Source organism: Rhinoraja longicauda, chromosome 12, assembly GCF_053455715.1.
Source record: "Rhinoraja longicauda isolate Sanriku21f chromosome 12, sRhiLon1.1, whole genome shotgun sequence".
Lineage (NCBI taxonomy): Eukaryota > Metazoa > Chordata > Chondrichthyes > Rajiformes > Arhynchobatidae > Rhinoraja > Rhinoraja longicauda.
The window spans coordinates 43,561,025-43,572,702 of record NC_135964.1 but is presented as its reverse complement, the minus strand read 5'-3'; the positions used below and the strand labels follow the sequence as shown (position 1 = coordinate 43,572,702).

The window sequence follows — 11,678 nt, the reverse complement described above, 5'->3', positions numbered from 1 at the left end:
AAATACTAGTTCCATTTGGGAATACATAATGTCATAAAAATATATTCCTGGCATGCAAAGCTTTGATGCAAAATATATGTTTTGGTTCAATGCATGATTTACTATTTTTTGTTGGTGCACTGATGTGCACTACTTTAATAGTTCAATAGCAATTGTTTTCAAAAAAATATTTTTTAGGAAAACTTTCATTTGTTTATGACTGGAGGCTCAGCTGGTGAAGAATTTGCTAACATCAGAAAGCTTCCAGGTTGGATCTTGGTCTGTGTTGAATTGGTTCATCTCAGCCAGGGAGGGAAGTAGGACACCAAAAATTGGACAGGGCTCCCAGTCTAGATTGCAATGACTATCACTGGCAAGATCCATTGGACGAAGGCAGGAATTTGGTGTTGTCAACATGTTGATTGGGTTAATGTATGAGGAGCATTTGAAGTCTCAACATTGTATCCTGGTCAATGTTCCCTTGTGGGACACCAGTAAGGTAAGTTGCATACTTTTGACCTTTGAACACTTCACTCCAGCTCTGTATCAATTACATCATTGGCCACCAATTTCCATTGACTATTCCTCTTGACATTTTGAACTCACTCCCTGGCCATCTCATCTCAGGCATCAAACTACAGCCAGCAGAGATTGTTGAACTTTCGATTGATTCAGATCTTGACCTTTGACACTGAACCCCACAACTCCCTCACAGTGAGGTCTGTGAACCCCGAGTCTCATAACAGTGGCCCCAATCTTCACTCTTCCGAATACCAACCACATACCTGACCTTCCTTCTACTATCTACCTATCTGAATGCTGACTTGATTCCAGGACCCGTTGAAACTTATGAAAATATACCTAGAGTAAACATGGTAATGACTATTTTTTAGGATTGCATCACTTTGGAAATTTGGCTTGGCATGTCCCAGTGTGGGATGTGCCTATTGCATCTCAGAGGTCCAGGACTCTGCCGTGGTACATTAACGAAGAAGTCCTACAACTTTTCAGTGGCCTAAAAAGTTGGTCAATATTGAAACTTGCGCCTGTGGAGCCCACCACCAGAACAGGATGCGACTGCCCCAGTCAATTTAATTTCCATAAGGATTTCTCTGCCACCCTGTCCTATTCCTATTTGGTATTTCAGGACTCTGCTTCCAAAGGTTAATGGAGTTTGAAAATCCCTTCATGCCATAGTCTTTCATCTCCCTTTTATCCCTTCAATCCCTTGAAATCACTGTATCACTGTGTTTCTCCTACTTCTCTTTTGTGCTTCCAACTTGCATTTGGAGCTGTGCCTTCATCTAGAGAGGCCCTGGAAACCCTTCCCTCAGCTTCTCCAACCTTCTCTTCTACCTAATGCCCTCCTTTATAACTACTTCTTTAACCAATGTTTTACATCACACATCTGAACAATTGAGTACATTATTTTCCTACTTGGAAGACTCTGTCTAGATGAATGTTGTTGTGGATCTGATGAAACAACTGCTGATTCATCCATGCTCTTGTGCACTTCTTGATTATTCTCCTGTTTGATGGCCTCACTTAGGAAATCAGCCATGATTGAATGGCGGAGTGGACTCAATGGGCCGAACGGCCCAATTCTGCTCCTATGCCTTGTGAACTTATCAAATTCAATTGCAAGAAGTGCAGAGTAATGCAATGACTTGTTTGGAGACCAGCCACTCTCTTTTTATAGGAGAGGTTAGAGTTGCTTAAGTAGCCTCGTAGGCAGTAACATGATCACGACTCAGTAAAGATGGGCACAAAAAGCTGGAGTAACTCAGCGGGACAGGTACCATCCCTGGAGAGAAGGAATTGGTGACGTTTTGGGTCGAGACCCTTCTTCAGACATTTAATGTTGAAGCGGAATTGGAGGGGCAAACGGAAAAATACTTTGCCATTGAAGGTGGTGAGGGAAAGTAATCTGCAGAGGTGTTTCTCTGAAATCTGATATTGTGAACTTTTACGTATGAGTTTAGTTTAGAGATACAGCGCAGAAACAGGCCCTTCGGCCCACTGAGACCAGTGATCCCTGCACATGAACACTATCCTACACACATCAGGGACAATTTACAATTTACTGAAGCCAATTAACCTACAAACCTGTACATCTTTGGAGTGTGGGAGGAAACCGGAGATCCCTGAGAAAACCAACGCAGGTCACGGGGAGAACGTACAAACTCCGCGCAGACAGCATCCGTAGTCAGGACCGAACCCGGGTCTCTGGGACTGTAAGGCAGCAACTCTACTGCTGAGACTTATGAAAATACAGTTGTGCGTCACAGCTAACAAAAAAAAATGCAATCAAATCTTAAAGAAAATCTGCAAATCCCACGATCACTTTAATCGAAATTTATCCTCTTCCAAATATTTGCTGTGGTTATAAATATAATGGTGCAGACATTGATTTAATTGGCTACCTTGTTAAATTTTAATCATTGCTTCAAGTGAGCTCACTGCTAAATGGCACTGAAATTTCTGCTGCCCTGTCCTATAATAATAAATGACTTCACAAACAAGTTAATAGGCTGCAGTGGGACCTGTCCCTTCTAGAGTGAGCATGCACAGACTTGTTTGGGAAGGAATTGTACATTTCTATAATTTTATTTGGACATTTTTCAACCCAAAACTGGGCTAGATTAAAGAAGGGTCTCGACGCGAAACGTCACCCATTCCTTCTCTCTCTCGAGATGCTGCCTGTCCCACTGAGTTACTCCAGCATATTGTGTCTACCCTCGATTTAAACCAGCATCTGCAGTTTTTTTCCTACTAGATTAACCCTTTATGTAAGGAGAGAATCAGTGCAGAATAGGGCAATAGACCCCTCAGTCTTGCTCCACCATTCAATAAACTCATGGCTAATCAGATCTAAAGTTCTTCAACACTTTATTGTCTGATCCCCATATTCTTTGATTCTTCTCAGGTTAATCTTGGTAAAGAGGAGACAAACCATTTGGCAAACAAAGGCTTGGTAAATTATGAAGGTTTGTTTTCATGACAGCTCACCATATATGGAAGCCAATCCCAAACAACCAAACTGGGAATGTATAGTAACCTATGACATAGATCCAAGAAGATTTCCTGGAATGTTTTGAAGGGATTTACTGGTTTAGTTTAGTTTGGTTTGGAGATGCAGTGTGGAAACAAGCCGTTTGGCTCACCGACAACGCACCAACCTGTGATCATCCATAAACTAGTTCTATCCTTCACACTAGAGACAATTTACAGAAGCCAAACCTGTGGGAGGAAACCGGGGCACCCAGAGAAACCCCAAGCGGTCACAGGGAGAATGTTCAAACACGGTACTGATAGCACCTCAGGATCGAACCTGGGTCTCTGCCGCTGTAAGGCAGCAACTGTACCGGTGCGCCATCGTGCCACCATAGGTCTGGCGTGCTGACCTCTACCGCACCGAGGCCAGACGACAACTATCAGACACCTCTTCCTACCTATCCCTGGACCATGACCCCACCGATGAACACCAGACCTTCATCAGCAGCACCATCACCGACCTCACCAACTCCGGCGAACTACCCCTCAGTGCCTCCAATCTCATAGTTCCCCAGCCCCGCACGGCCCGATTCTACCTCCTACCCAAAATCCACAAACACAATTGTCCCGGCAGACCCATTGTCTCTGCCTGCTCATGCCCCACCGAACTTATCTCTACCTACCTCGACTCCATCCTATCCCCCCTGGTCAAATCCCTCCCCACCTACGTCCAAGACACCTCACACGCTCTCCATCTCCTGGATAACTTCCGGTTCCCAGGCCCCCACTCCCTCATTTTCACCATGGATGTCCAGTCACTCTACACTTCCATCCCCCACAAGGATGGTCTCGAAGCCCTCCGTTTCTTCCTCGACCGTAGAACCAGCCAATCCCCATCGACCAACACTCTCCTCCGCCTAGCAGAGCTGGTTCTTACCCTCAACAACTTCTCCTTTGACTCCTCCCACTTCCTCCAAACCAGAGGCGTAGCTATGGGCACTCGCATGGGCCCTAGCTACGCCTGCCTCTTTGTCGGGTACGTCGAACAATCTCTGTTCCAGACGTACACTGGCCCCATCCCCGAACTCTACCTCCGCTACATCGACGACTGCATTGGTGCTACCTCTTGCACCCATGCAGAACTCACTGACTTTATACACTTCACCTCCAATTTCCATCCTGCCCTTAAATATACCTGGACTATCTCTGACATCTCCCTCCCGTTTCTGGACCTCACCATCTCCATCACAGGAGAAAAATTAGTGACGGACATTTATTACAAGCCCACCGACTCGCACAGCTATCTGGACTACACTTCTTCCCACCCGGTCCCCTGCAAAAAGTCTATCCCCTACTCCCAATTCCTCCGTCTACGCCGCATCTGTGCCCGGGATGAGGTGTTTCAGACTAGGGCTTCCGAGATGTCCTCGTTTTTCAGAAAACGGGGCTTCCCCTCCTCCATTATAGATGAGGCTCTCACTAGGGTCTCTTCTACATCCCGCAGCTCCGCTCTTGCTCCCCATCCCCCCACTCGCAACAAGGACAGGATCCCCCTCGTTCTCACCTTCCACCCCACCAGCCAGCGGATCCAACATATCATCCACCAACATTTCCGTCACCTACAACAGGACCCCACCACTGGCCATATCTTCCCATCCCCTCCCCTCTCTGCATTCCGCAGAGACCGTTCCCTCCGCAACTCCCTGGTCCACTCGTCCCTTCCTACCCAAACCACCCTAACCCCGGGCACTTTCCCTTGCAACCGCACGAGATGCAACACCTGTCCCTTTACCTCCCCCCTCAACTCCATCAAAGGACCCAAACATTCTTTCCAGGTGAGACAGAGGTTCACCTGCACCTCCTCCAACCTCATCTATTGCATCCGCTGCTCTAGATGTCAACTCATCTATATCGGCGAAACCAAGCGCAGGCTCGGCGATCGCTTCGCTGAACACCTGCGCTCGGTCCGCATTAACGCCACTGATCTCCCGGTGGCCCAGCACTTCAACTCCCCCTCCCATTCCCAGTCTGACCTCTCTGTCATGGGCCTCCTCCAGTGCCATAGTGAGGCCCGCCGGAAATTGGAGGAGCAGCACCTCATATTTCGCCTGGGCAGTTTGCGGCCCGGTGGTATGAACGTCGACTTCTCCAACTTCAGATAGCTCCTCTGTCCCTCCCTTCCCCTCCTCCTTCCCAGATCTCCCTCTATCTTCCTGTCTCCACCTATATCCTTCCTTTGTCCCACCCCCGACATCAGTCTGAAGAAGGGTCTCGACCCGAAACGTCACCCATTCCTTCTCTCCCGAGATGCTGCCTGACCTGCTGAGTTACTCCAGCATTTTGTGAATAAATCGATTTGTACCAGCATCTGCAGTTATTTTCTTATAGCTCAGTGTATTAGCTCATTTGCATGCAAGATACATGATCACCTTTTGAGGACTGAGATGAGGGTAGTTTATGTTTTTTTCCCACTGGACTAGATATGTGGAATTGATATTTCTTCTGGGTTACGTGTCTGGAACCAAGAATCATGGTCTCAAAATAAAGTGCAGAAACGAACTGCAAATGCTGGTATATACCGAAGATAGACACAAAGTGCTGGAGTAACTCAGCGGTTCGGGCAGCATCTCTGGAGAAAAAGGATGGGTGAATTTTGTGTCGGGAATCTTCTCCAGACTGCTTGAGTTGGGCATTTAGGACAGAGATGTAAAGAAAAACATGTTTACCAGGAGGATAGCAAAATCTTGGATTTCTTTACCCAAGGAGGTTCAGACCTGAGAATACTCAAGACAGAACTTGAAAAACTTGTAAATATTAACAGTCAAGGGACGGCAGATGCTTGGAATCTTGAGCAAAAAACAACCTGCTGGAGAAACTCAGCGGTCAGGCAGCATCCGTGGAGGGAAATGGACAGACGATGTCCTGGGTCAGGATGCTTCTTCAGACTGATCAAGGGATCTGTGCAGGAAACCGGTGTTGAAATAAGAGATCAGCCATGATCTTTTTTAACGGTGGGATGTATACAGGAGGCTGGATAATCACTCCTGCTTCCACTTCTTAAAGTAATTTCAATGCACCTCAGGACACATAGGTTTTTAACCGTGATACATTTGTGCTAAGAATCCTTTGTGGTCATATACTAAGCAATAAACATAAGTAGGAGCCACTACAGCATGTAAACAGAAAGCAGCTGTTCCTGTTGTTGCTGGATTAATATCTGAGCGAATGCAGTCAAGTGGCAGCAATGCGTTGCCATTTGTTGTTTGCAGACTTATGTTTTTAAAAAATTTTTAAAATCTGTTTATTAGTTTTTACAATCATTTCAACAATGAACAAACAATACACGTAAAGATACACCCCCATCCCCACCCCCGCCCCATCCCAGACGCAGAGATAAACATTGACATTAGTAAAACAAATATAAAGTTTTAAAAAAAAAATAAAAAATTGATTACAGACAAGGGAGGAAGAGTGTAGGCAGACATATAAGCAGTCAGCACTTTGGTTTATCCCCATTCTCTAAAACAATCATTAAAGTTTTTGCATAATTTAGAAACGGTAACCATGTTTCTTTAAAGCTTTCCTGTAAACCTTTGAGAGAGAATGAGGAGGAGATAAGACTTTGCCTTCCATCACAGTGAGGGTATGCCTAGAGCAATCACTGTGATGGCTGTTTTGTGTAAAAAATTATATCTGTGTGTCTTGTGCTTTTTAATGTCTACTGCCGGACCCTGACGTGAGAGGACGCTGGCGTTGTGTATTCGCCGCTTTTCCGTCAGGGTAGTTTGTCTGTTTGTTTCTATGTTAATTGTTTTTGTAAAGCGCTTTGAGCATGTGATAAGGCGCTATATAAAATAAATGGATTTGTAGCGCGTCGATAAAGGCAAGGAGCCAGGTATTTCGGGAAGGTATATTTATTGTATCGTGGGTCTCAGACGGGTCTAGTCTGCCGGGAAGGCTTGGCGCCCAAACCTTGTCCTTATATACCTGAGTCCAGGACCGCCTCCCGGGACTGGTCCATTCCCGTGCCGAGGGGTCGGTAGTAGTATGGCCCGACCCTTGGGAGCCGCCACAGTACCCCCCCCCCAGATCAGTAGGGTGGATGAGGGCGGTTCCTCTCGCCCCGGCAACGAGGGCACGAACTTATTATTATTATTATTAATCTTCTCTAGCTTTAAGTGATATAACACATCCTTGATCCATCTATTATGAGTGGGTGGCAATACATGCTTCCAATTAAGAAGTATAAGACGTCTAGCCAAAAGAGAAGTAAAAGACATAATTACTTTTAGATATCGGGGGGGGTATTATTTCCGGAAGGGACACTAAAAAGAGCTGTAAGAGGATTGGGTAGAATATCTATACTGGATATATCCCTAAAGGATTTAAAAATCCCCGTCCAAAATTCAGACAGGCGAGGGCACGTCCAAAACATGTGAATCAAGTCGGCAGGTGTTTGTCGACAACGGTTACATGCGTCACTCGTGCCTGGAAATATTCTTGCTAGTCTAGCGTTAGTGTAATGCGTGCGATGCAAAATTTTACATTGTATAAGACTATGTCTAGCACAAATTGAGGAAGTGTGAACAAGTCCCAGCACAGTTTCCCATGTCCGATCCGTCATGCCAAACCCCAAATCCTGTTCCCAAGCTACTTTAAGATTATAGAGAGATTCAGGCTTAATGGAGTCTATTTCAGTGTGTATAATTGAAATCAGCCTCTGCGCATTGGGATTCAAAAGAAGAATAGAATCAATTTCAGAGTAAGTGGGCTGACTTGGAAATTCTGGAAATTGCCTTTGTAAGAAGTGCCTGACCTGAAGATAGCGAAATAGATGTGATCGGGGCAAGTTGAACCGTTCAGACAGGTCTGGAAATAGCAGCAGTAGCAGCAGTAGCAAGCAGCAGCAAGCAGCAGCAAGCAGCAGCGGTAGCAAGCAGCAGCAGCAAGCAGCACCAAGCTGTGTTGCTTGGGAAGTAGTGTGTGGGGATTGTGTGGGGATTGTGTGGGGATAGTAAGGAGTAAGACCTGTGTGATCTCCCGGACTAGTTTCGATCGCCTAGCTTGGGGTCGGAGAGGAATTTCCCGGATTTTTTCCCAAATTGGCCTGGGTTTTTTATCCGGTTTTTCGCCTCTCCCAGGAGATCACTCAGTTCTTTTGGGTGGGCGGTTGGAGCGGTTGGAGTAGCGGCCGGGCGGTAGGTTTAGTAACTGAGCGCGGGGCTTTGTTTGGAGAGTATGACTGCCAGGGCAGTTTTTTGTTCTGGGTGTCAGATGTGGGGAATCTGGGAGTCTGATAGTCTTCCAGACATCCACATCTGCGCCAGGTGTGACGAGATGGGGCTCCTAAGGGACCGTATTAGGAACCTGGAGCGGCAGATTGATGACCTCCGTCTGATCAGGGAGAGTGAGGAGGTTATAGATAGGAGTTACAGGGAGGTGGTCACTCCTAGACCACGGGAGGTAGACAAGTGGGTCACTGTTAGGGGGGGGCAAGGAACAGAGGCAGGGACTAGGGAGTACCCCGGTGGCTGTACCCCTTGGAAATAAGTACTCCTGTTTAAGTACTGTTGGGGGGGACAGCCTACCTGGGGACAACGACGGTGCCCGGGCCTCTGGCAAGGAGTCCGGCCCTGTTGCTCAGAAGGGTAGGGAAAGGAAGAGGAGAGCAGTAGTAATAGGGGACTCTATAGTGAGGGGGTCAGATAGGCGTTTCTGTGGACGCAGTCGGGAGACCCGGATGGTGGTTTGCCTCCCTGGTGCCGGTGTCCGGGATGTGTCTGAGCGTGTCCAGGATATCCTGAAAGGGGAGGGAGAGGAGCCAGAGGTCGTGGTACATATAGGTACCAACAATATAGGTAGGATAAGGGAAGAGGTCCTGAAAAGAGAATTCAGGGGGCTAGGAAGAGAGTTAAAAAAAAGGACTTCCAAAGTAATAATCTCAGGCTTACTGCCTGTGCCACGCGATAGTGAGAATAGGAATGGAGTGAGGTGGAGGATAAATACGTGGCTGAGGAACTGGTGCAGGGAGCAGGGTTTCAAGTTTCTGGATCATTGGGACCTCTTCTGGGGGAAGTATGACCTGTACAAAAAGGACGGGTTGCATCTGAACCCGAGGGGAACCAATATCCTGGCGGGGAGATTTGCTAAAATAACTGCGGAGACTTTAAACTAGTACGGTTGGGGGGAGGGACTCAAACACAGATAGCTAATAGGCAGTGTGTGAGGCAGGAGGCAGAAAAGGGAAACACTCAGACCCAATATGTAGGAGAGAAAGAAGGGAAAAGAAATAAACTGAGAATAAGAAATGATGGGTCCCTTAAATGTGTATATTTTAATGCTAGGAGCATTGTAAGAAAGGTGGATGAGCTTAGAGCCTGGATTGACATCTGGAAGTATGATGTTGTGGCGATCAGTGAAACATGGTTGCAGGAGGGTTGCGATTGGCAATTAAATATTCCAGGATTTCATTGTTTCAGATGTGATAGAATCGGAGGGGCAAGAGGTGGGGGTGTTGCATTGCTTGTCAGGGAGGATATCACAGCAGTGCTTTGGCAGGACAGACTAGAAGGCTCGATTAAGGAGGCTGTTTGGGTGGAACTCAGAAATGAGAAAGGTTTAGCAACACTTATAGGGGTGTATTATAGACCGCCAAATAGGGAACGAGAATTGGAAGAGCAAATATGTAAGGAGATAGCAGATATTAGTAGTAAGCACAGAGTGGTGATTGTGGGTGATTTCAATTTTCCGTATATAGACTGGGAATCACATTCTGTTAAAGGGCTGGATGGTTTGGAGTTTGTAAAATGTGTGCAGGATAGTTTTTTGCAGCAATACGTAGAGGTGCCTACCAGAGAAGGGGCAGTGTTGGACCTCCTGTTAGGAAATGAGATGGGTCAGGTGACGGAGGTATGTGTTGAGGAGCACTTTGGGTCTAGTGATCATAATGCCATTAGTTTCAATATCATTATGGAGAAGGTCAAATCTGGACCAAGGGTTGAGATTTTGGATTGGAGAAAGGCTAATTTTGAGGAGATGAGAAAGAATTTAAAAGGAGTGAAATGGAAATTGTTGTTTTATGAAAAGGATATAATAGAGAAATGGAGGATATTTAAAGGTGAAATTTTGAGAGTACAGAGTCTTTATGTCCCTGTTCGGTGGAAAGGAAAGAATAATAATTTGAAAGAGCCGTGGTTTTCCAGGGAAATTGGACACTTGGTTCGGAAAAAGAGGGAGATATACAATAAATATAAGCGGCAGGGAGTAAATGAGGTTCTTGAGGAATATAAAGAATGTAAAAGGAATCTTAAAAAGGAAATTAGAAAAGCGAAAAAAAGATATGAGGCTGCTTTGGCAAGTAATGTAAAAGTAAACCCCAAGGGGTTCTACAGATATGTCAATAGCAAAAGGATAGTGAGGGATAAAATTGGTCCATTAGAGAGTCAGAGTGGACAGCTATGTGCTGAGCCGGAAGAAATGGGGGAGATATTAAACAATTTCTTTTCTTCGGTATTTACCGAGGAGAAGGATATTGAATTATGTGAGGTAAGCGAAACAAGTAGAGTAGTGATGGAAATTAGGATGATTAAAGAAGAGGAGGTACGGACACTTTTGAAGAATATAAAAGTGGACAAGTCTCCAGGTCCTGATAGGATATTCCCTAGGACATTGAGGGAAGTTAGTGCAGAAATAGCAGGGGCTATGACGGAAATATTTCAAACGTCATTAGAAACAGGGATGGTGCCGGAAGATTGGCGCATTGCGCATGTTGTGCCTTTGTTTAAAAAAGGTTCTAAAAGTAAACCTAGCAATTATAGACCTATTAGTTTGACGTCTGTGGTGGGAAAATTAATGGAAAAGATACTTAGGGACAATATATATAATTATTTGGATAATCAAGGCCTGATTAGAAACAGTCAACATGGATTTGTGCCTGGAAGGTCATGTTTGACTAATCTTCTTGAATTTTTTGAAGAGGTTACCAGGGAAATTGATAAGGGCAAGGCTGTGGATGTTGTCTATATGGACTTCAGTAAGGCATTTGACAAGGTTCCACATGGAAGGTTGATTAAGAAGGTTAAATCGTTGGGTATTAATAGTGAGGTTGCAAGATGGATTCAACAATGGCTGAATGGGAGATACCAGAGGGTAACGGTTGACAATTGTATGTCAGGTTGGAGGCCAGTGTCTAGTGGAGTGCCCCAAGGATCTGTGTTGGGTCCACTGTTGTTTGTCATTTACATTAATGATCTGGATGATGGTGTGGCAAATTGGATTAGTAAATATGCAGATGATACTAAGATAGGTGGAGTAGTTGATAGTGAGGTAGATTTTCAAAGTCTACAGAGAGACTTGGGCCTTTTGGAAGGGTGGGCTGAAAGATGGCAGATGGAGTTTAATGCTGATAAGTGTGAGGTGCTGCATTTTGGTAGGACAAATCAAAATAGGACGTACAGGGTAAATGGTAGGGAATTGAGGAATGCAGTGGAACAGAGGGATCTGGGAATAACTGTGCATTGTTCCCTGAAGGTGGAATCTCATGTGGATAGGGTGGTGAAGAAGGCGTTTGGTATGCTTGCCTTTATAAATCAGAGCATCGAGTATAGAAGTTGGGATGTAATGTTGAAATTGTACAGGGCATTGGTGAGGCCGAATCTGGAGTATGGTGTGCAGTTCTGGTCGCCAAATTATAGGAAGGATGTCGA

At 45.5% G+C, this 11,678-nt stretch overlaps 1 protein-coding gene across 1 annotated transcript in view; it reads left to right on the top strand.

The window, feature by feature from the left end:
• Window positions 1-394: 394 nt before the first annotated feature.
• umodl1 (uromodulin-like 1) overlaps window positions 395-11,678 on the top strand; it is a 97,050-nt gene continuing 85,766 nt past the window's right edge. The window contains exons 1-2 of the mRNA XM_078408599.1: window positions 395-478; window positions 2,906-2,966. Coding sequence (XP_078264725.1) covers window positions 395-478; window positions 2,906-2,966 — 145 coding nt within the window. The remainder of the gene's footprint in view (window positions 479-2,905; window positions 2,967-11,678) is intronic.